The sequence below is a fragment of the Azolla caroliniana genome, unplaced genomic scaffold, assembly GCF_043228905.1.
Source record: "Azolla caroliniana isolate FFs.n. ecotype wild unplaced genomic scaffold, voAzoCaro1.0.p SCAF_22, whole genome shotgun sequence".
In the NCBI taxonomy this organism is placed as follows: Eukaryota; Viridiplantae; Streptophyta; class Polypodiopsida; order Salviniales; family Salviniaceae; genus Azolla; species Azolla caroliniana.
This window is the reverse complement of record NW_028230457.1, coordinates 2,285,210-2,310,434: the sequence shown is the minus strand read 5'-3', so window position 1 is coordinate 2,310,434 and position 25,225 is coordinate 2,285,210. Positions and strand designations below refer to the sequence as shown.

Below are 25,225 nucleotides of genomic sequence, written 5' to 3'. Positions count from 1 at the left end.
CTTGAAAGTAGATGTAGCAACTGACACAAATGATCTAGTCACGCAAATTGATCAAGCATGTTGCACAGATGATCTGATTTTGCAGGTAGATGCAGCATGTGATACCAGTGGGCTGATATCGACCAGATCAGTATTTACATGCACCGAGCTAATACAAGGACTGATGACTAAGTCGTCAAAGGGGTGTGAAGAGGAAAAGGACACCAATTGTGTCGACAAAACGTGAGTTGATTGAAATTGATCGTGTGTTACCAGTAATTGGGGTAACAGAGGCTCAGTTACAGGAATGGAAACCTAAACCATTAGAAGTCGAAAGAAGACCCTTGATCTTGGAGCTTGATAAAGTCCTGATGAGTGTGCGATATATGACACCAAGGAGGGACGCAAATCAATTTCTAGAGTGGGTAGTGCAATACTTTGATTTGTTTATTTGGAGTGAAAAACCATGTACAGATGTGTGGAAGTGTGTAGAAAGATTCTTCCCGAAGTGGTGACAACATTTCAAGGGTCAATGGACACGAGAGAAATGGGAGCAAAAGGATGTTGCAACACTCAAAAGACTTTCTGAGTTTTGGGCCACTTGGCCAAAATATAATGCCGACAATACACTGATTTTGGATACATAACATTTCTGGCATTACTTCAACATTTGCAGATGTTGTCTCATTCTACCCGAGGAAATGCCTGAACACTACTTGGTGAAAACAATTGAGCTGCCAACTAACTGCATGGTTGTGGACTCCATACCGAGCTCGGTATGCAGATCATATATGTAGAGAAGTTCCACTGACTAGCAAGACCTTAGCTATTTATAGGCGATTTGTAGACATTGCCAATGGGATGTTATAAATATGTAATTTGATGACGGATTAATCAATGAAGAATTAAATTGCTTGTTTTGAGTAATTTTAAGAGTATGTTCAGGATTGTTGATTTCATGATAGTACTTTTTCTTCAAATTATGCAAACTATTTTAACTTGTACATGGTTCACTTGAGTAAATATATATATAAGAAAGAAGAACCCTAAACGATATTATTAAACTAGTTTTTAAGAAAGAAGAACAGAAAGAAGACTGTATATAAAAAAGACAGTTGTAAATACATTCATACACATTACCACTAACTATGTATAAACCTGAGCAGCTATTGTATTGCGACATTGGGATGTTGATGCACATGACCAAATGAGAGTACATGTACGCCACTAGTTTGTCTTCTAATAGTCTATACACATAATCGTAAAAAATACCTTCGATGTAGAATGTCCCGATAGATACAAAATTTCCCCAAGCATCTACAATATTCTGCGTTGCACACTATTTACTAACCGTGCACTTCAATATATAGAAATCAACACCCTCTTAATTGCCTTCTTCTGCATTTATAGCGAAATTATCCCCAACATTTAAGACTTCACTCAGAGTATCTCCACGTCCTTCATATGTGACGTCAACATTCTTTTCTGTTTCCATATCAATTTCTTCCTTATCATTCAATGTATGATACTCCCAATTTTGAATATATGATTTGTTTAAACAATACCTCCAATTTCCCTACACACAATGGACGCAAAAACAAATTAATTCTCTAACCACAATACAATGACCATCCAACCTAGAATAACCGCGAATAGCATGGAGAGATCACAATTCGGGAATTCCTTGGCACTCCAAGGTCTTCTCCCTATTTACTTCATCTATCTTCACTTCCCAAAATTCATGTTTGATATCTCGGACTCGCGAGGAATAAACACCAGTTGCACTCGTTGACATATTAGCTCTTAAAAATTCAACTACATGTGCTGCACAACTCATCTACACACCATCTGCCTTTAGTTGTTCATGGGTAAGTGACCACTTTATAACAGCACCTGCACCATCATGGTCACCTTTACCATGGCCAGACCCAAAAAAATCCATCTCATCTCCAAACTTGTTATAGCAGGATACCTCCCCACAAAATAAATGGACCTTTAACCTTGAATTGTGACGCAGATCCATCGAACCAGACCCAATGTTGAGTAAGCTCCAAACGTTGACATAATAACCATTGCCAATGTAAGATAAAACAGTGTTACACAAACAAGGTATCATGCTTCTTATCATTAGAATTAAAAAATGAATTACTTTTTTAACACCACCTGAAACTCGAAATTATGTTATGTGCACAAAAATGGTTACCTGCATTGAACACCAATGCATAGATTGAATTTCATTCTGTTGCTTGAAAGTATAATGTTCTGCAAAATCTACTATTGAGACTACTACATCATTTGGAAAATTAGATATGCAAGTCTTAAACTGATGGGCTTGCCATGAATAAATGAAGTTGTGTTTAATGAACTTTCCTAGAGATACTACAAATAGAGACGCCAAATCCCTTGGTTTAAGCGACTTCATAACTAGATCCTTTCTTTTAAACACCTTTCCTTCAAAATTGGTGTCAACTGGCTGAAATAACTTGACCGAGATTAATATTTCATTACTCAATTCATTTGGACACCACCTAAATCTACTAGGGCCACAATCTTGACATAAACCCATGACACATTTATAATTGTGGAATATAGCCTCAATTTCTCTCAGACACAATACTGAATCTAAAAGACAACCCATCAAAGAGATAACATGCTCACATGATTTACAGTGCTCTTGCGGGCTCGATCGACACATTCGGCACTGACAAGTGCAAACTGCATTAGTTAGGGAGGCGTTATAGTGACGCAGTAGATTAACAAAGTGCTTGCGAAAACCCATTTCTACATCATAAATGCAACATGTGTATCGATCCTTCAAGCGTCTCACAAAGTGTGGCTTAAGAGACTCGAATGTTCGTAGTCGAACTTTGATATTTGAATGCATTCACCTGAACCTAATAAATAAATCGACCTGTGTAATAAAATGGACATATTGATTAGCTGATTAGTTATGCTTCAAACCTTTTATAACAGCTAATAAGCTATTGTGGTAGCTAAATAGCTATGATTGGTAGCTAATTAGTTGGGCTAATTAGCAATAGTCATAGGCAACTAATTATTTATTCCGGTAGCTAATTGGCTATGATTGGTAGCTAATTAGCTATTATGGTAGCTAATTAGCTATTATGGTAGCTAATTAACTATCCTAGTAGCTAATTAGCTGGTAATAGCTAAATTAGCTATTGGGAATAACTAGTTAGCTAAGTGGTAGCTAATAGTCATAATGCAGCTAATTAGTTATTTTGGTAGCTAATTAGCTATTCCGGTAGCTAATTGCTAATTAGTGCTACCTAGTAGCTATTTAGTTGGTAATAACTAAATTAGCTATTGGGAATAGCTAGTTAGCTAATCTGGTAGCTAATTAGCTATAGTCATAAGCAACTAATTAGCTATTGTGGTAGCTAAATAGCTATGATGGCTAGCTAATTAGCTATTGTGGTTGCTAGTTAGCTATCTTGGCAGCTAAATTAGTTGGTAATAACTAAATTAGCTAGTAATAACTAATTAGCTATTGGGAATAGTTACTATCCTAGTAGCTAAATTAGTTAGTAATAACTAAATTAGCTAGTAATAACAAATTAGCTATTGGGAATAGTTAGTTAGCTATTCTAGTAGCTAATTAGCTATAATCATAGGTAGCTATTTAGCTAGTTAGCTATTCTGGTAGCTAATTAGTTATAGTCATACACATCTAATTAGCTATTTTGGTATCTAAATAGCCATGCTCATATTCTTAGGTAGCTAATTAGCTATTCTGGTAGGTAAATAGCTATAGTCAGAGGCAACTAATTAGCTACTATAATAGCTAATTACCTATGAGTGGTAGCTAATTTGCTATGATTGGTAGCTAATTAGCTATCCTAGTAGCTAATTATCTGGTAATAACTAAATTAGCTATTAGGAATAGCTAGTTCGCAATTCTGGTCGCTAATTAGCTATAGTCATACACAGTTAATTAGCTATTCTGGTAGGGGATTAGCTATTTTGGTAGCTAATTAGCTTATAGTCATAAGTAGCTAATTAGCTATACTGATAAGAAGCTAATTAGTTAGTTTGGTAGCTAATTAGCTATTGTCATAGGCAGCTAATTAGCTATTGTGGTAGCTAAATAGCTATGATTGGTACCTAATTAGCTATTCTGGTAGCTAAATAGCTATGATCGATATTCTTAGGTAGCTAATTAATTATTCTGGTAACGAATTAATTGGTAATAGCTAAATTAGCTATTGGCAATCGCTATTAAGCTATTAGTAGTAGCTAGTTAGCTATGGTCATATTCTGAGGTAGCTAATTTCTGGTAGCTAATTAGCTATTACTAGTAGCTAGTTAGCTATGGTCATATTCTGAGGTAACTAATTAGCTATTCTGGTAGCTAATTAGCTATTATTGGTAGTTGGTTAGCTATGGTCATATTCTAAGGTAAGTAATTAGCTATTCTGGTATGGTCATATTTGGAGGTAGCTAATAAGCTAACTCACTAAGCTCAAAAGTCAAAACAAATGTTGAGATAAATGTAAATACCTAAGGTACATCAAGAAGATGAATGGGATGCTCCTCGTATTGACTCCTTCCAACACGTTTCTTGCATAAATCCTTCTTATTGGGTGAAACCCTACTCTCATTAGTCCAAAATATTGTGATTATATCCTTGATTTCTAATGTTATGGGTGTCATTGGCTTACATCTTGTTGTTAGCTTTAGCAGACTAGTTCCTTCACCCGACGAAACTATCCAGTTCAATGTATTGTACACACTTTTTCTACTAACACCAATTACCTTAGATAGCACATTGATGTTAATATCGTCAACATCACTATTAAGTAACATCATTAGACTAGAACTTTTTAAGACAATATCATCTTATGACCTACTCATGGATACAAAACTAGTACAGAGATTATTTACTAGTACAGATGTTATGTTTGCATTAAGCCCATCACAATCAACTAACTCCTTTATCGATGGATCATTTAATATTCCATAAAGTACTACCTTTGTGTCTTCATTGTTGATGTGCTTGGTTTGAACACTGAAATAGTCTACAACCTTTCTCTCTATGATAGTAGTCTGATTACTTCCATTCTCAGTGATATTTGGACCTATATCGCAACCAATACTATCTTTACCTTTAGTGACTATGGCTTTCGTATCCTTCAACAATTGACGATGTTTTTTTTTCTGCCCAATACTTTCATATTGCTTGTCATGTCCGGATAGCGTCATCCCTATCCCGATGATCATTGAGGGGTAATTCTAAACACCCTCCTTCCCCTTCCATTTGGCTTGACATATTTAAACCCTAATTTTCCCGAAAAAAAGACACGTATTTAAGATGGCTATGGGCAACAACAATACACAAAAATATTCTGCAATACACAAGATTATACACAACAATACACAAGTTAATCAATAGATTGAATAGTTATTGAAATCCAAGAACAAACAGTGGCGGTAATCCAGGGCCGAATAGTGGCAACAACAAAGTGTAGAATGGCGACAGTGGAGGAGTGAACTTTGTTTGATCGAATAGTTCTGGCAATCCAAGACCGAACAATGGCGACAATTGAGTGTAGAATGATGGCAATGGAGGAGTGAATTCCGTCAGATCAAACACTAGCAGATGATGCTTGGAACGTACAATGACAAAAACTAAGAGTAGAATGGCAGCAATGGAGAAGTAGTGAACTCCCTCGGATTGAAAAGTGGCAACAATACACGACCGAACAGTAACGACATATGAGTGTAGAATGATGGCAATGGATTAGTGAACTTTGTGAAATCAAAAAGTGGTAGCAATCTAGGACCGAACAATAGTGGCAACTGAGTGTAGAATGATGGCAATGGAGGAGTGAGCTCCGTCAAATCGAATAGTGGCAGATGATGCTTGGAACGCACAGTGATGGCAACTAAGAGTAGAATGGCGGCAATGGAGAAGGAGCTAACTCCATTAACTGCATTGGATCGAAAAGTGGCAAGAATATACGACCCTCACAATAGTGGCAACTAAGTGTAGAGTGGCGGCAATGGAGGAGTGAACTTGGCAGTTGATGCTTGGACTAAACAATGGCGGCAATGGAGGAGTGGACTCAATAGGGTTTAGCAATAGTGGTAGTAATCTAAGCCAGAATACTCAACCAGAGATGGGCTACGTGATGTAGCAAAGGATCATGCATAATGGACCTAGGAATTCAGTATATAATTTATGGTGCACATATCAATTTATGTTGCACGTTTATGTTGCACATTTATGGTGCGCATTTATATAGTTAAAACTCTCTACTGTTTTCAATGGTAGCATTTTTCATAGCTAATTTATCAATGGTAGCTTTTTGCAAAAATGACTGTTTATCAATGGTAGCTTTTTACATAGCTAATTGTTTCCACTCGCATGCTTTCAACCATGCCATTTGTAACTACTGTGTATGTTGCAAAACAAATGACGATTGAGACTAAAAAGGAAATGCACAGTGACTTGGTAGATGAACAAAGGAACTTCTAGATGCAAGCCTTACAGGACAAAAGGAAGCAAATCGATACTACAAAGAATTATGTTGGACCACAAGATACCTCATGGTGGGACATGTTCTTTTGTGATCAACAAGAAATTATTGATAATTCCTTCATTGGTATTTGTCCCTTGCAAATATCATTTACGTGGTATGTACAACACTCGCCTAATTCTCAAACGCCACCTCCTGCATCTAATGCGGATCTTCACAACTTGCTCCATCCACAACAGAGAGACATTTATGTGGGACCGAGGATGACAAAAGCGGTTGAAGCCCATTGGCAAGGAATCACACAAGAAATAAAGGTTGGGATGTTAATTGCCACACCTAGAGATGACAACGACATGGGGCACCAATTCTGGATTGGTAAAGTATTGGACATGGTGATGCATGAAAACCAAAATAAGATAAAGTCTACAAAGGTGCATTGGTACAACACTAAAAGCATGAATGCGTTTACAATCAAGTATACATTGGAGATGATGGAATGCCCAACTTCAAGAGGAAATAGAAAGCCGAAAAGAAATATTCGTAACGCATTGACCCTTCACATGCAACAGGTGGATATCATTGTGTACAACTTTACAATGGCAAAAGCTAGACGTTTAAGGAAGTCAACCATAGATATAATAAAATTCAAATTGCAAAATCTACAAGGCTTCTCAGATCGAAGGCGGACCAGATCTTCTACACATGATTTGGAGTCACAACATTTGCTTTTAGATGAAGACAATGCTTCGATTGGTACATTTGATGAGGAGGAGGATAGGTCACCATTGTATTCAATTTGTTTTCTCAGAGCTTCAATGCTTAAAAGAGAAGTTTGTACTAGAACAAGAAAATCACCGTCCGTTGGGGGATCTTCAACAAATAGCTTTAGAAAAACAACAACATAGGGAGCTGACGTTACATTGTTGTGCCTTTTGGCGCCAGATTGTTGCGTGAGTCGGGTGGGAATCGCTGGGGTTTTGCACTAGGAGGAGGAGAGTTTTAAGGCTAATAAGAATATAAATAGATTATAAGAAAGAGAGATAGGAAACTCGTGAATCCCACGAGTATAGTGTATTACTTAATGTTTTAGGAAAGAATATGAATTTAGATTGCAAGAGAGAAATAGATGGCAAATTCGTGAATCCCCATGAATATAATATATTAATCAACCCTTAAAAAAATCAACACTATATACCTCTTTCGCTCTTCCTTATATAGTGATAGAAGAGACTAAACATAGCATCATGGTTTTCTAAAGTGTTAATGCGACTAGATATCCCTGAATCGCTTTTTCTACCATGCTTTTAATTTCTAAATATAGTGCTCATGCATGCTAGATGTGCATGAGTAACTTTTTCTTTGTTTGCGTTTTTCTTCTAAATAAAGTTTTCTTTTTACGCACTCTAAATGTGCATGGGTTGCTTTTTTATAGGTGTAAATATAACTCTTATACCTATTAAATCTATATTTAAATCACTTATGTTATGTTAATACAATGGTAAGGTTTGAACTTATTAACATGGAGGTACAAGGTTTGAATCTTGCCCTATGCATGTAATATAGATTTTGATATTTTCTTCTATTTCTTCATATTTAGTGAATCTAATACTATATACATTTTTCACGTAGTGTACGAAATACGCTACTACACTCGCCCCTTTGAATCCGCACATCCTCTAGTATGTGCCGAAGTTGTTGGAGCTCGTTATTCTCCTTCATCCGTAGTACCCTCAATTTCTCCCATTATGTGACTATCAATTCTAGCCCAATTTCTTCACTTCCCACACCACCGTGATCTTTGTCTGATTGCTCCTCGCTGACGGTCTTATCTATGGTCACGTAGGGTTCGTCGTTAGTTTGTTTCTTGAAAATCTTCACCCATTTCCCCGCTATAGGCACCCGTAGTACCATTCCATCGAACTCACTTAGTTGGTAGGTTCCGTTGTCGAAAACTTTCCGAAATTCGTATGGTCTGAACCACCTTTTAGTGAATTTCTAGATCGTTGTGAGTTGATGAGCCAAACTACTTTCATAAACTATCACCCAATCTCCTTCTTCAATCTTCCGTGGTCGTAGACGATGCTTTGTGTCGAATCGACTTTTGTTCCAGAGCCGTGCTTCTTGTTGTCGGTGTATTGCTTCCACTATGCTATGTCTTCCAGTCTTCTCTCTAGTTGTCGTATATGAACCACTAGTAGTTCTTCCCGGCTCATCTCTTCCTTCCACGGCAGCATTGTCCATGTCGCAATTGCAGTTTCCGCCGGCATTACCGGTGCTTGGCCGGTCATAAGTTATGCTGGCATATAACCGGTCACAAAACTATGCGTTGTGCGATCTACCCATAGTGCATACGGAAGCATCTGCGGCCAATTCTTCACCCTTCCGTTGCATGCTTTTGCAAGTACTTTAACGATTGGACTATGTCCTTGTTCGATCTTCTCGTTGTCTTTCGGATTGTATGCCATGGTTAGCATTAACTGTACTCCATGTTTGGCGAAGAATTCCCTAGCTTTATCAGAGTCAAGTTCTCCCTGATCCGTTATCACTTGTCCTATGCATCCGTACGTACAGAACACTTCTTCCAAGAGAAATTGGCATACTGCAGAACATGTTTTCCTCCGTAGCGCCCGACCTTCTACTTGGTTCATGAGATCTTCCCGAGCTAATACCAAGTACTTCCTTTGTCCGATCCTGGTTGGCATGGCCACAATGTCGACCATCCATGTGAAGTTGATTGTCGGTGAGAATGTCAAATGTAATTCATCTCGATGTCGAACTCCGGAGTAGATTTGGCATTTCTCACAGCTTCCCGTGAACTCCGCTACATCTTTGTACATATTCTTCCACCAATATTTTTGTTTGATCTTTGCAAATGTTGCCCATTTTCCCCGATGTCCAGCCCAATCGGATTTGTGAAATTCGGATATTATTCAATTTCGTTGCGCTTTTGTTCCGAATACCCGCAGTGGTATGCCATTCGGTCTTTTCGGCTCACTCTAGATTAATCCATCGTTCAAGAAGAACTTCCAGACTTCTTGCTTCTTACTTTGGTTCTCGACTCTCTTTTCCATATTGTCCGATGATTCCTCGATTTCTTAAAGCACCTTCCCGATCACCAGGCTTTCTCCCTTGTATTCGGCTTCCCAAAATTCTCGGATTACGTTCACCCGACATATGTGCTCTAAAGTAAAGTAGTTTTCAGAAACTTCTTCATTATCGGATTCGGTTATGTCATCTCCGAACAGTGCCCTTGACAACATATCCACGACCCCGTTGTCTTTTCTAGAGATGTGTTGTACCTCCGGATTAAGCGACTTTACATATGCAATTGATCTTAGCATAGCCATATCTGGTATCGTACAACACCGCATCATCCCGAGTATCGGAAGACAATCCGTTTCAATCACTACTTCGGCTCCGATCAAATAATCTCGATCTGATTTTATCGCTGACACGACTCCCCATAATTCTCTTTTAACTTGTGCATATCAACGTTGCCTTTCATTGAGAACCTTTTCTACAAATCGGATCAGATATCGCGAACCATCCGAGTCAAATAGGTTGATGACCCATCCAATCCCAGTTGGACTTGTATCAACCGGTACTATGATCGGTCCGTCATAGTTTGGCTTCTTAAGTGCTTCTACCCTCCGTAGTGTTTTCTTGAGCTTCTTCATGGCTTTGGTATGTTCCGGCCTCCATTCGAACTTCTTACCCTTCCACAGCAAGTGATAGAGTGGGTCCGCAATGTATGCATAGTGTAGAATCCATATGTGATAAATGCACAAGCACCAAGAAATCTACAGACTTCAGATTGTGACTCGCATATTTCTTTCATAGCTTGAATCACATCGATCTTGACTGGCGACGGTCTTCGTCCGTAGGGCCCACATAGATGTCCGATTACCAATATCTCTTCTTGTCTAAATGTTGATTTCTCTCCAGAGAGTGTTAGGTGCACATCTTCTAACTTCCGTAGCACTTTCTCGAAATCGCAAATATGGTCAACTACGAACTTTCAGCATCCTCGATCATCCATTGTCTCATCTTTTTCTTCCACTGCACATCCTTTCATTGGAATGTCATCTAGGAACGTCATTGTTATCTCTGGAATGTAGTCTCGGAGCACCTTGTTCATTGCATTCATCATATGTGCGACCGAGTTTGTCACTCCTTGTGGTAGCGTACACATCCGGACTAATCCTATCAGTGTTTGCATTGTAATAATATCTTGGCTCTCCATGGCTATTTGGAATTGGTCACATCCAGAGTATAGGTCTCCGATGGTATATATCGCGCATCCGGCAAACGCTCCCGCAAATTCATCCACTATCGGACCGATTCCGGAGTTCCGGATCGTGACCCTGTTCACCGGTTGCAAATCTTGAATGAATCGGAGTGACCCATTCTTCTTAGGAACCGTAAACCATCGATTTGAGTACGGAGCATTTGATGGCTCTAGAATCCCCATCGCCACCTTCTCCTTGAGCAATTCAATGGTTTTCGGAATATGCGCCCGTGGCACCAAAATCGGCTTCAGGTTCCACGGCACATGATCAATCGAGAACACCATTGGTTCTACTATCTTTGGATCAACGCACGCTATCTCTCTTGATGTGAATGTGAATGCTTTTCCATGTCGCGCCAACATCTCATGAAATCGTTCTTCTTTGTTTGGTAAGAGGAACCCACCTACACCGATCCAAAGTTTCTTCTGGGTCTCATTCGTGAAGGCATGTCTGATATCCACGGACTTCCGAAGTGTCGGATCTCTCGAGACTTCTTTCCTCTTTTGTTCACTATTGGTGGGTAGCGGTCCCGCAGACGGTTTCACCTTCTTTTCCACGGTCTTATATTTTGTACATATCATTGCTTCTTCTTTGCGGAGTGCATCCGGCCCTATTTTCACAATGATATCGTACATCTCGGCCGATTCCACTGGAACTACCCAGTCTCCCTAGCTATTCTCTTCCGCAAGCTCTTCAAGCCGTTGTATCGTGCTCCCAAAGAACACTTCTTTGACTACTCCCACAATCTCTTCGTCTTCTTTTATGATTGATGCAGACTGCAACTCATCTTGCACCGTTCAGAATTCTTTCTTCATTACTCCAGTTACAGCCATGTATGTAGATGCCCCATCCAGACCGATTCGTACTAGTTTTGCTCCGAGAGTTTTCTTCCTGTGTGGGGCATCAGGGCTTCTTAGACTATCACTTCCCCACTCTGCAATAGTCCGCTTTAAAAATCCATTTTTGTTTGGGACAAGAGCTCTCTCTTGTTCCTTTCGTGATTCGATGGGATAGTTAGGAATTGGACGGTTTTCCCTCCGCTTTGGCTCCGAATTCGTGCAAAAGCCGCTCCGCTATCGGGCACCTTTGTCTCCATTCGTGAAGCCGTGATAAAGGTTTCCCAAGGACCATGGAATGTGAGACCTCATCTTGCACGAAGAAATTTTGGTCAATCACCACATCTCCGATCTTCACTGTCACATCCGGACAAGCCGCAAATAGATCTTTCGTGGCTTTTGTGGCTGCCCAAATCTTCCATCCATGGCGGGTGTTTATAGGCCACTTCCCCTTCCGGTAGAACTCCTTGGACATCAAATTGATCTCTGACCCGTGATCAATCAATGCTAGTATAGGCTCTTTGACGTTTCCGATTCAAACCGGAGTCTCCATGGTTGCGCGTGCCCAGTGTGGCCTTGTGTAGTGGGAGTTCGGAATTTCATCCTCCACTTCCGTGTCGTTCATTAGAACGATATTTGCATTCACCCTTGGAGCATTTTCCTCCATAGTTTGTCTCTTTCTTTTCATGAGATCCACAAGAAGATCGTGGAACTCGTTCTTCGTTATTCCGAGTAATTCTCGGAGAGAAAATTCCACCCGACTATCAAGGATTCTCTCTTCGAACACCTTCTTTAGGTCTGTCCGTTGTTCGATGTCCGAAGCGAGTTTGAATGCCGGAATTTTTTTCCTTTCCCCTTCCCTTCGAAGTTCCAGCTTTCCAGTGTCTTTGATGGCCCGGCCGCATCATCCGTGCACCATCGTTTCTCATGTACATACACCCCATGCAATTGACATAACGCATGTATGCTATTCTTATCTACGAGGCACTCCCATCCCGTAGCTTCCTGGATGCCTTTCGCCATGCTCTGGATTTCATCAAAGTCGGCTTTCTCCAAGATTTCTAGCACTTCCGGCCAAAAAGATGCTTTTGCTCCAGATGACTCCCCCACGCGTATTCCCGCGGTTGTCGCATAATTTCTTTTCGCCGCTATTTCCTCCTCTAGGACCTTCTTCATGCTGCCTTTTTGGAAGTTCGGCCGGAGTGGCTTCCGACGGTCCATCGAATGAATCCGATTTCCCTCGTAGTAGATAAGATCTTGTTGTAGCGCCTCCTTGTGCTCATCGCAATCCTTCCGATCATGTTTAATGCTATCGCACCATATGCACCAAGGGTTCACATACTTGGAACTTGTGGGATGCTCTTCCGACTTCTTCACCACTACAATTTTCAGATTCTCCATTTCCTTCAGCAACTACTCCGCCGTGGTTCCATCGATTCCCTTCTTAGTCGTAGTCTCCCGAGCCCATGGTTGATGGTCTTCCAATCCGGATCTTGGTTTTGGAATCAGTTCTGAAACCCTCTTTTCTTCATTACCAAGCCATTTCTCCCTTGTTGTGTATCACACGATGATGTCCCACACATTTTCCCATGTATTGATGAGCCCACTCTCAGTAGTCGTGGCCTCTAGAAGCACTCCAAGGTCTTTCCGGTTCTGCACGTCCACGACTCGTAAGAACATTATCACTTTGTAAGGTGTGAGAATAGCTTGATCTCTCACGGACAACCCCTCCCAAATCGACTTTTGAATGCCAAAAACACATCGAGGACCTTCAACCCATTGTCCGGCGTTTCCACCCAATCTTCGAATCTCCACCGCGTTTCCTTGGAAGAGTCCTCGATAGCGAACATGGTCTTTAGCGCTTCTTCAAACGCTTCCCATGTCGGATTTTGTTGTCGTAACCCGTGGATACTGCCTTGAAGCCCTTCCGTAGCCACCCGATTGAAGGTTGTCTTCCGATATTCCACACCATAGCATCTCCACCTTGTAGTCTCGCAAATAACATGACACATCCTTCCCGTTGAATTGCCCATTCCGTTGCACGAGCCGCTCTACTGCCGCCCCAATCTCCGACATCGCGCGTTGTTCTGGTAGCATCTGCCCGAACATTGTCATCATATTGTTAGCCTCTTGTTGACTTTCCATCTCCTTGCCACCCGTGTTCACGTCGGGTTCACCAAATGTGTCATGCCTTTTGGCGCCGAATCGTTGCATGGGTCGGGTGGGAACCGCTAGGGTTATGCACTAGGAGGAGGAGAGTTTTAAGGCTAATAAGAATATAAATAGATTATACGAAAGAGAGATAGGAAACTCGTGAATCCCAAGAGTATAGTGTATTACTTAATGTTTTAGGAAAGAATATGAATTTAGATTGCAAGAGAGAAATAGACGGCAAATTCGTGAATCCCCATGAATATAATATATTAATCAACCCTTAAAAAAATCAACACTATATACCTCTTTCTCACTTCCTTATATAGTGATAGAAGAGACTAAACATAGCATCATGCTTTTCTAATGTGTTAATGCGACTAGATATCCCTGAATAGCTTTTTCTACCATGCTTTTAATTTCTAAATATAGTGCTCATGTATGCTAGATGTGCGTGAGTAACTTTTTCTTTGTTTGCGTTTTTCTTCTAAATAAAGTTTTTCTTTTACGCTCTCTAAATGTGCATGGGTTGCTATTTTATAGGCGTAAATATAACTCTTATACCTATTAAATCTATATTTAAATCACTTATGATATGTTAATACAATGGTAAGGTTTGAACTTATTAACATGGAGGTACAAGGTTTGAATCTTGCCCTATGCATGTAATATATATTTTGATATTTTCTTCTATTTCTTCATATTTAGTGAATCTAATACTATATATGTTTTTCACGTAGTGTATGAAATATGTTACGACAACGTGTACAACAATTTGAAGCGACTATTGTATCACTATAGCCACAAGGATCAAGCGCTCAAGGGACTCACAAAGAACCCAAGATCGGACTTCCTATGAAATTTGATGGGAACCAATCACAGTTCAGAGGTTTTCTTAATCAGGTACGCTTAGTGATTCAAATGCATCCTTCTCGATATCCCATCGATGCATCACGAGTGGGACTAGTAGGCACGCTACTTAGTGGCACGACTTTGGCATGGTTCGCCTGCCTGTTAGAAAAAAACTACCCCTTGTTAAATAATTTCGAAGAGTTTATTAGCGAGTTTAAAGCCTATTTTGGAGATACTGACAATGTCAGGACAACAATCAACAAAATCCAAAGATTGCACCAAGGTGAGCGGCCGGCCTCGGCTTATGCTGCGAATTTCCATCTTCTTGCCACCGTAATGGAGCAATTTCATTTTGGCCTACGTAATGATGTCAAGGATTTACTCTTAACTTTCTCCGAAGAGCCAAAGGCATTGACAGAAGCAATCAGTTGCGCGGTGCGATGCGATAACCGCCTTTTTGAACGACGTTCGGAACGTCAGTTCTAGATGCCAAGGACAAGATCAGAGCCCACCTATGCCTCAGTTGTAGCAAAACCTTTTCCAAGGGAGTCATATAATGTGTCTCCAGCAAATACTCCAACTCCGATGGAAATCGACACAACACGTCATCGCGGACCATTATCGGAAGAGGAAAAGCAGCAACGCCGAGCAAATCGACTATGTCTCTCTATTGCGGTGAACCAGGGCATATTGTACTGAACTGTCCCCATAGGCCAAAAAGACAAGTAAACCAAATAGTCGCTAGTTGTAATTGTACTAACCCCGATTCTATTTCAGTAGGAATATCTGATAGTCCTAATAGTACTAATAGCCCAAGCCTTTCAAACAAATTTGAAATCCTTAGTCAACTAGAAGAAGAGTTAAACGATTAAGTCCAGCCAAAATAGGAGCCGTTTGGTTGGACAACCCTAGATTTGTGCATCCCATTAGTGGTTCCATTTCCTCTAAGCAAGTCAACAAAGTGTTCTTAGCTCAAGTAATGGTTAGTACTAAAACTATTCCTCTAGTACATGTCTTAGCACTCTTAGATTCTGGAGCCAACTCTTGCTTTATGGATAGGAATTTTGCCCAAGCTCGTCAAATATCCCTAAGAAAACTTTCTTGCCCAACATCTGTAATAGTTATTGATGGTCATCCCATTGCTTCCGGAAAAATCGTAGAAGAGTGAGAGCCAATTCAGGTTGTCCTAGATAACTTGGTGTGTGTAGTTACATCATTTAATATAATTAGTAGTCCAAACCATCCAATTGTCCTGGGGTTACCATGGTTCGAATTACACAACCCAAACATAGATCGGAGAACAAGAGAAATCCGGGGATCTACTCATAGGATTGCAACCATTTCGCTACGTGAATGGCGTGAGGAAGGACGCAAGGAAGCAATGTTTGTCTTCGCAATATCACTAAAACCTTCTGACACCATTAAAGAGGAATCCACAGTTCAACTTCCAGAGAAGTGTCATCATTATGCCGATGTGTTTGATAAGGTACAAGCCAATACGCTTTCTCATCATCGACCGTATGATTGCCCCATTGATTTACAATTGGGAAAAGAACCACTATGGGGCCCGATCTACAACTTGTCACCAACCGAGCTAGAAGTCCTTCGAGCCTATATATAGGAGAATTTGGCAAACAGTCATAGATTATCGTGGCTTGAATAAGGTCACCATCAGGAATAGGTATGCACTCCCCCTTATCTCAAGTCATTTAGAACGGATCAATGGTGCAAGGTTCTTCACAAAGATCGACTTACGAGGAGCATATAACCTCGTGCGGATCCGACCAAGAGATGAATGGAAGACCGCGTTTCACACCAGATATGGGAACTTCGAGTATACGGTCATGCCATTCGGTCTCACTAATGCACCAGCAGTCTTCCAGCATATGGCAAATGATATATTCCAAGATCTCTTGGATGTTTGTTTGATCATCTATTTGGATGATCTACTAGTTTATTCGAAGACCCAAGAAGAGCATGATTCTCATGTACTGTCAGTACTAAAACGGCTTCGAGAACATGGTCTTTAAATTATGCAAAACTAGAAAAATGTAGTTTCGAGTGCAACCAGGTGGAATTTCTAGGCTATGTCATCTCCTCGGAAGGCATCTCTATGGATCCAGCTAAGGTTAAAACTGTGATAGAGTGGTAGACTCCACGTTCATTGCGAGATGTGCAATGCATTTTGGGCTTTGCCAATTTTTACCGCAAGTTTATACAGGATTACTCAAAGCTTATTCTACCTCTCACACAGCTTACCAAGAAGGGGCAATCGTTTGTTTGGTCTAAAGAAGCGGACATGGCTTTTGACAGTTTTAAGAAGGCATTCACATCAGCTCCTACTCTAGCTCATGTTGATCTGGCAAAACCTTTCATCAAGGAGGCAGACGCATCGGATTTCGCCTTGGGTAGCATTCTTTCACAACAAGGCGATGATGAAAAGCTACATCTTGTGGCTTTCTACTCACGCAAGTTTGACGCTGCCGAAATCAACTATGAAATTCACGATAAAGAGCTATTAGCAATAGTGGACTCTTTTACGCAATGGACACATTTTCTAGAAGGATCTTCTCATCAAATCACTATATTCAGTGATCACAAAAATCTTGCCTACTTCCAGAATGCTCGTGTATTAAATCGACGTCAAGCTCGATGGGCCCAAGTCCTCACTCTTTTTTACTTCAAAATTACATATCATCCTAGGAAGCAGCAAGGGAAGGCTGTTGCGTTATCGTGACGCTCATATCTAGCACCGTGTCCCGGTGAGCTACCATTCGATAACCAAAAGCAAGTAATCTTGGGACCGGCACGACTGCAAGCAACGCGAGTTGTTGATATGCCATTGGATTCCCACATTATCAATACCATACGTGAGGACTTGAAGACAGATACTTTCGCTCAAGCCATTCTAGCACAAATTGATTCCTCTCGGGCATCTTGTTCACAGTCGCAACAACCAGGTACGGATTATCAACAATTCAAATGTCATGATGGATTACTATTCTTTAAGAAGCTCTTGTATGTTCCTAATGGTTCTTGTTGCCTTCGAGTAGTCCAAAATTGTCATGACACATACAACTGGGCATTTTGGTAGTACTAAAACGTTAGATTTAGTACAACGATATTTCTGGTGGCCCCATATGCGACGATTTGTCGAAGATTATGTTCGGACATGTGATACATGTTGCAGAGAAAAGATGCCAAGACATCATCCATATGGTTTATTGGAACCATTACCAATTCCAAGAAAGTCGTGGCAATCCGTTGCTCTAGATTTCATCACAGATCTTCCAGTTTCTAAGGGATTCGATGCAATCTTAACAGTAGTAGATCAATATACAAAGATGGCCCATTTCTTGCCATGTACTAAGGAAATCACTAGTGAAGAAACCGCCGAAATTGTCATGCGTGAGGTATGTTGGCATCATGGCCTCCCCGATAGTATCATTAGCGACCGTGGACCCCAGTTCGTCTCGAAATTCTAGAAACACCTCTTCAAAATGCTCAAGGTCACTTGTAACCTCTCCTCCGACTACCACACGCAAACATACAGACAAATAGAACGAACAAATCAAATGCTGGAACAATATCTTTGGTGTTTTCTAAGCTATCACCAAGATGACTGGGCGGATATTCTCCACTTCGCCGAATTTGCGTATAATAACTCTGTCCACTCATCGTCTAAGGTTACACCATTTTATGTTTATATGAGCTATCATCCCCGATGGTGTGTATTCAAAACTCCGAAGTTACCCACGAATCCTTGTGCAGAGGATCATTTGGAGCGGTTATACAAGATACAAGCGGATTTATCTACTCATTTACAACAAGCTCAACAAACACACAAGGATTATGCGGATCGTTATCGGCTTCCATCCAGTTTTAACATTGGAGATCGGGTATGGCTATTACGACGACACATCAAGACTACTCGCCCATGCGATAAATTGGATTATCGGTGATTGGGTCCTTTTTGTATTATCGAAAAAATTAATGATGTCGCTTTTCGTCTCGATCTACCTCCACAACTACGTACACATCCGGTATTTCATAGTTCTCTTCTAGAACCGTATCAGGCCAACACTATCCTAGGTCGTATCAAACCACCTCCACCTCCGATCGAACTTTAAGATGGACCTGAGTACGAGGTTGCCGCCATCCTTGATTCCAAGATTGTTCGCAACAAGATCTACTATTTGGTCGATTGGCTAGGATATAGCCCTAGTGAGCGTACTTGGGAACCAATAGAGAATATGACCAATGTTCGTGCCCTTCTTGAAGACTTCCATTGTCAATATCCAGACAAATCGGGTCCTCAATCCAAAATGACTCGTCACACTCGTCGTTTTAAAAGAGGGATAGTGTCATGATATGGCAAAATTTAAACCCATGACCTTATCTTACATGGGTTGAACCCTTTCCATTACACTATATATTGTAATACAAAGGATATTATTTTCATTTATTATTTCACTATAGAAAATTGATGTACATTTCCAGATTTCTCTAGAACATTCTAGAAACTTCAGGAGTACTCCTAAAAACACTATAAAAGGAGGCACACGACATTATTTCAAACCAAATCGGTTCAACACCAATCTTAAACCTCATAACTATTCTTCTACTTACTCTTCATATAATATAATATATCTTTTGTTATCATCATTCTCCCTCTCTCTCTCTCTCTCACTCCTCTCTCTCTCTCTCTCTCTCCTTTTCTCTTGAGTTCTACACCCTTTTCTCTCTCTTAGTACTAACTCACATCTCTTAGTACTAATTCCCTCTCTCTCTTAGTACTGTTCCTGACAATAACATGGTGAGATTTTAAGCTTTTCCATTGAGTTTTTTGAGCACATGTGATACAAGTATCACATGGTGAGATGGTTAAAAGAAACCCTGAAATCAAACGGAATATTCCTTATCCTTGCATGTTCTCTCTCTCTCTCTCTTTCCTTATCTCGTGAGCTATACACCCTTTTCTCTCTCTTAGTACTAATTCGCATCTCTTAGTACTAATTCCCTCTCTGTCATAGTACTGTTCCTAACAATAACATGGTGAGATTTTAAGCTTTTCCATTGAGTTTTTGAGCACATGTGATACAAGTATCACATGTTTTGTGAGATGGTTAAAAGAAACCCTGAAATCAAACGGAATATTCCTTATCCTTGCATGTTCTCTCTCTCTCTCTCTCTTTCCTTATCTCGTGAGTTCTACACCCTTTTCTCTCTCTTAGTACTAATTCGCATCTCTTAGTACTAAATCCCTCTCTGTCATAGTACTGTTCCTAACAATAACATGGTGAGATTTTAAGTTTTTCCATTGAGTTTTTGAGCACATGTGATACAAGTATCACATGTTTTGTGAGATGGTTAAAAGAAACCCTGAAATCAAATGGAATATTCCTTATCCTTGCAAACATGTTAATAGTGCATCCTCATGTCATCAAATTTGTGGAAGAAATAATAGATGGTGCTTCTTGAAGTTTCCGCAATGATTCTGGAAGGTTCTCATTTTTTATCTGGAGTTGCTGTAATGTTGCCACCCTCTGTTTTATGTTATTGGTGGAGTTAGACATGATGAGCCTTAGGAAGGCGAAGGTGAACAATTTGTCGCGAAAAGTTAGAGCAAAACATAAAAGAGGGAAGGAATGTGACGTAAGAGAAGATATTGAGAGAAAGAATGACTTGTGCTTTTGATTCCTTAACTGGTGTTGTTCACTTTGATTGGGATAAATATGAACAACCCTATTAATACATGCATGGAAGCAAAGAATATTCTAGAAATATATGTGCGTGTCGCAAAGTTTTCTATGACTTTCTAGACATTTCTAGAATGACAAAAGGATTTATGACCATAATGACACGATTTATTAAGATACATTGGGTATGAGACCTAGTTATGACATGGGAGGTTGAGGGTTCAATTCTTGTCATGTGGCATTATCAATAATCACACACATAAGAGGTTTCTTAAGTTTTAAGTTTGAAAATTCAATAGCAATTTTTTTGTTTATATCATGTTTTTAATAAGGGCCATTCCAAAGTTCTCCTCCTCTAAACCCATACAGAAAGTTGAAACATCCACGAGGCACCCTCCACCTTGCGGTGCCAAGGCAATAATAATCACATGAGTGTGACGAGCCTGAGCCCGAGCCCGAGCCCGAGCCCGAGCCCGAGCCTGAGCCTGAGCCTGAGCTTGAGCCTCTTGCAGAAGCCAATGACTTGCTTCTTTTATGTGTTAAGTTTTGAACTCTTTCTTTTGATCATGAAATCTCATTGCTTTTTGCTTTTGTGTGTGCCCATTTAGATGTATGTATGTGTGTTTGAATGGGAGAGAAACAGAGACAGACAGATAGACAGAGAGACTCATGGCCTTCTTCTCTTCCTTTCTCACACATGGCAGCCCCCCTGAAGCATGCAACCATCACCACATCTATGTTCCTTCTTCTTCTTCTTCTTCTTCTTCTTCTTCAGATTACTCTGTTTCTTCTTGACAACACTGTGCTCCTCTAATATGTCTTCTCATAGACCCAGATTGTGTAACCAAAAAGTAGTATATTTTGATCATATTCTCTGTTGCCTTTTTTGATCACCAAATCCAATCAACTCTCTCTCTCTCACTCTCTCTATGTTTTTTTAATCCCATATAAGGTTTCTCTTCCATCTGTTTCTGATTCTTTTTTTTGCGTTTTCATCCCTTTGTTTTTTGATCCTTTTTTGTGTTCTCTTCCCTTTTTATCTCCGTCTTTGATCATTTAGAGCAGACCATATCTTCCCTCAAGTGTTTTGTTATCATTATTTTGTGTTCTCTTTTTATATGTTTTTTTCCCTCTGTTTTCACCCCCTCTCTCTATCCCTCCTGAATAACATGCATTTGAATTATATAGGGATGCATGGCTCTCTTGATTTCTAGACATTTTTGTAAGTTGCATTAATCCCTTCCATAAAGAGATGGTGCCGATGAATTCATGATGAAGACCAAGATTCATGTAGTAAAGGTGAGACAATTGAATTAAAGCTTTTTCCATTATGATTTCTTTTGATTTAACCGTTCTCTTGAGAAGATGCATGTATCTATAACATGATGTTTTGTATTTAATCAATTCTTCAGTTTTCCCTTTTAATTGTGTACGTTACATATATATGTATATATTTGCCATATTGCTATGTTTGCCCACTTGTATACATTGTCATTGTATTTACCAAGGTGTTATAGTTGCCGATTCAGTATGACAGACGAGGAAAAGCATTATGTTGAAGTATCAAGCTGTAGCAGTGCAGAAAGTGAACAATCAGGTAGTAATTAATGGATTCATTCAACTTTTGGGTCATGATTTTGTTGAATTTCGATTGGTTGATCAGTTTCAGTTTGCATACTTGATCCATTACATTATTGATTGCTCGATCGAGATGAAACAAGATCAGGATGGGTTGGTCCATCGAGATTATAAGAGATTAAGCTTAAGGGCAATATTGTAAAACCTTAGGGGTATTCAGTTAAATATAGAATTTATGGCTCGGTGTTGTTTATCCTAACTACTTACTGATTCATGCATGCTTTAAGGAAACTATCACACATTATTGTAAGAGAGTGCAATATCGGGCGGAGTTTTGTTTCGATGTATTTACAACAGTGTTTTTTAATGACCGAAGAGGTTTTTGGATTCATCAATGGATCCACCGTACTAGTTGCTCATGAAAGACAATCCAAAAAATTGGTCTTAATAGAGATTTTGGATATTTACGACAATACCCCTGAGGCTACAGAGAATTAGAGCTAATAAAGTTTTTTGAATATGTATGCAGTAGGAGACCCTTAAAAGGTTTGAATAAAGAAAAATACCTCCATGAATGGACCCACCCTGCTAGTTGCTCATGAAAGACAATACAAAAGATTTGTTCCTAATAGAGTTTTTGGATATTTACATGGATACCCCTGTGAGGCTACAGAGAATTAGAGCTAATAAAGTTTTTGAATATGTAGTAGGAGACCCTTAAAAGATTTGAAAGACAATTCAAAATATTTGTTCTTAATAGAGTTTTTGGATATTTTTCATGGATGCCCCTGAGGTTACAGAGAATTAGACCTAATAAAGTTTTTGAATATATAGTAGGAGACTTGTAAAGATTTGAAGAATGAAAAAATACCTGTCTACAACACAAACCATTTATTGCTACTACTACAACTACAAAGGTAGATGCTTAAAGCCTTAAGAGGGTAAATTTGCCAATTGCAGATAAAAGGAAGAGGCCGAATCGTAGTACTACTGGTGATCGGACAGGATCATTGAAGCCGTACAAATGTCGTTTCTGTCAAATGAAATTTACTAAATCGCAAGCTCTTGGTGGGCACATGAATAGGCATAGGGAAGGCATGTTGTTTTACCTACTATTATATTATTATTATTTTTAAAGTATAATGAACAGGAAACAAAATGTGTAAAAAAAGTGCATTGCTTGCTATATGTTAGAGCGAGAGCGAGAACAAGTTATCAATGCACAGAAATTGCTTCTGCAACAGGATCTACCATTTATCATGTAAGTAATTTATAAATTTCAATCTCTTCATTCATGAAAGCACTTGATGAAAAAGAGTGATATAGGGAATACTTTTGGAATATGTATTGTGTACATATGTTGATTTATATATATACATACTTTTATAAGCATATTACTTCTAAAATGCTTATAAAAGTATGTTAGTTGTAAAATGGTCTATATATTTGAACTCTTATGTTTTACTGACTTTTTGAAGGATGTCAGAACCGAATTACTCATTGCAAAGATCGTTGAGTGAAGGCTCTCTCAAGAGTAGTTTGCCATTCCTAGGAGGAAACCCATCTTTTGGAGGGGGTCTAGTTCAACCCAACACCACCTACAATAATAGTTCTACTATTGCTAGTCATGGCTTAATAGCCCCACCAAGACTTGGTTGGAATGTTTCAACCATGCTTGGAAACAAATACAATACTTCGATACCGACAATTCCCTCTTTGGACCAGATTTCGCACCTAGTACCACAAATCGACACAAAGCATGCATATGATATATCACCTTTGACAGAAACAGCACCACAAGAGGATGGAGCATCATCATACAAAGATTATATGATGCCGATTAATACGATGTGTCCTGACACATCGCATCATGAATTTATGATACTATCGAATATTGAAGATCCCAGCTTCTCGTATGATGAATCACATATGCAGTCGTTGCAAAGGAGAGGTAGCAAGTTGCCAGACCAGGCTCAAGGAGGGGCTAATCAACAAGCGAAAGGTGACATAAGTATAGCTAGTGGCATCGATTCAGTACCCCTAATGCCCGAAGCTAGGCTTACAATCCACCATCAAGGGAGTTCAGATCCGACAAAAAAGACTTGCAAGCTTTCACAAGCTTTGGCTTTGCAACATTCTCACCTTATTAGCAGCAAGAACCCTCATGCCTATTCTTCCTCTTCATCCAATTTGGTAACATCAACCATACCAAGCATGTGCAATACTTTGGATTTCAACAACATTGGAACAGGAAACCAATGTATGGATCGTAGTATGTGGTTGCTAGGGAATTACTCATCAAAAACTCTTCCATTGAGTTTGAATGAGTATGAAAGTGATATTGAGGCAACATATCCAAAAATAAATATCGATGGAAGTTCGACTGACGATAGTGTGATGAAACAATCAAAAGTTATGAAGTGGGATTTGTCTCTTCATAATCAATATGATGTTGATGATGTTAAAGTGGCTAGAACATTTACTCTACCAGGATTAATTTCATCACACTTTGAGGCTGATTATGATGTTGAAGGGGAAGGGGATAGTGCATGTAGTCATGAATCTAAAATGCAATAGGTATACCAAATTATTGGATGTAATTTTAATTTGTAATTGTGAAAAAACAAATACATAATGTGGATGGCACCAAAAGTTCCATCTATCTCAAAGTTTGATGGATGATGTAATTTTCTAGGTTTAAAATGGATGGAAAATGCACTCAAGTGTTTTAACACATGTCTTTAATTTTTCATGGATATTGAGAACCTCACATTTTGCATATCTGATATATGATTTCAAATCTATTTACATTACAATATCCAATGAGGTAAATATAAAAATTAATTTTAAGGAGGGATACAAGAGCAACATGACACAAATTTTTAGTTGAGGAACATAATCTCTTTTTTAAGAAAATACTTTGATAATAGAAATTTTGTTAGATTTAATTTATGATGTCTATTGTTGAGAGAGACATTAGCAATGCAAGGAGGATGGTGTTATCATATGTCTAGACGCCATAAAGAGAAACAACCAAATTTTGAACAAGGCCATTGGGGTTTTGAACCACGGATGAGTACCAAATTAGGTGATTTTTCCTTGTAATTTCTAAAGTGCTAATTAGGTGATTTTTCCTTGTAATTACTCAACATCAACACAACTCGGTGCTAATTTTCATTGATCATTTGACTAAAATGACACACTTTATCCCCCAAAGAAGTAGCCAATCTATTTATTCAACATATATTCCTTGTCATGGGTTACCTAAGACTATTGTCTTACACTAAAATACTTCCTTCACAAAACAATTCTAGACTAGTTTGTTAATAGGCACTAAGTTG

The 25,225-nt window shown here is 39.3% G+C and overlaps 1 protein-coding gene across 2 annotated transcripts; it reads left to right on the top strand.

Moving 5' to 3' along the window:
• The first annotated feature begins 21,485 nt into the window (after positions 1-21,485).
• On the top strand, positions 21,486-24,523 carry LOC147849762 (uncharacterized). Of its 2 annotated transcripts, none has more exons than XM_087337144.1 (4): positions 21,486-21,605; positions 21,815-21,903; positions 22,845-23,145; positions 23,363-24,523. In XM_087337144.1, the coding sequence occupies exons 3-4, from the start codon at positions 23,072-23,074 to the stop codon at positions 24,459-24,461; spliced, it is 1,173 nt and encodes a 390-aa protein (XP_087193270.1). In that variant the 5' UTR covers positions 21,486-21,605; positions 21,815-21,903; positions 22,845-23,071; the 3' UTR covers positions 24,462-24,523. The 2 variants fall into 2 exon arrangements, with proteins under 2 accessions (XP_087193270.1, XP_087193271.1); XM_087337145.1 differs by having other exon boundaries at positions 21,490-21,605; positions 21,824-21,903.
• The last annotated feature ends 702 nt before the right edge of the window (positions 24,524-25,225 follow it).

Bases quoted from the DNA above. Each gene is read 5' to 3' on its own strand.
- LOC147849762 (XM_087337144.1), top strand. From the start codon at position 23,072: ATGTTAGAGCGAGAGCGAGAACAAGTTATCAATGCACAGAAATTGCTT. The intron at 23,146-23,362 runs GTAAGTAATTTA...GACTTTTTGAAG, and splicing joins CAGGATCTACCATTTATCAT to GATGTCAGAACCGAATTACT.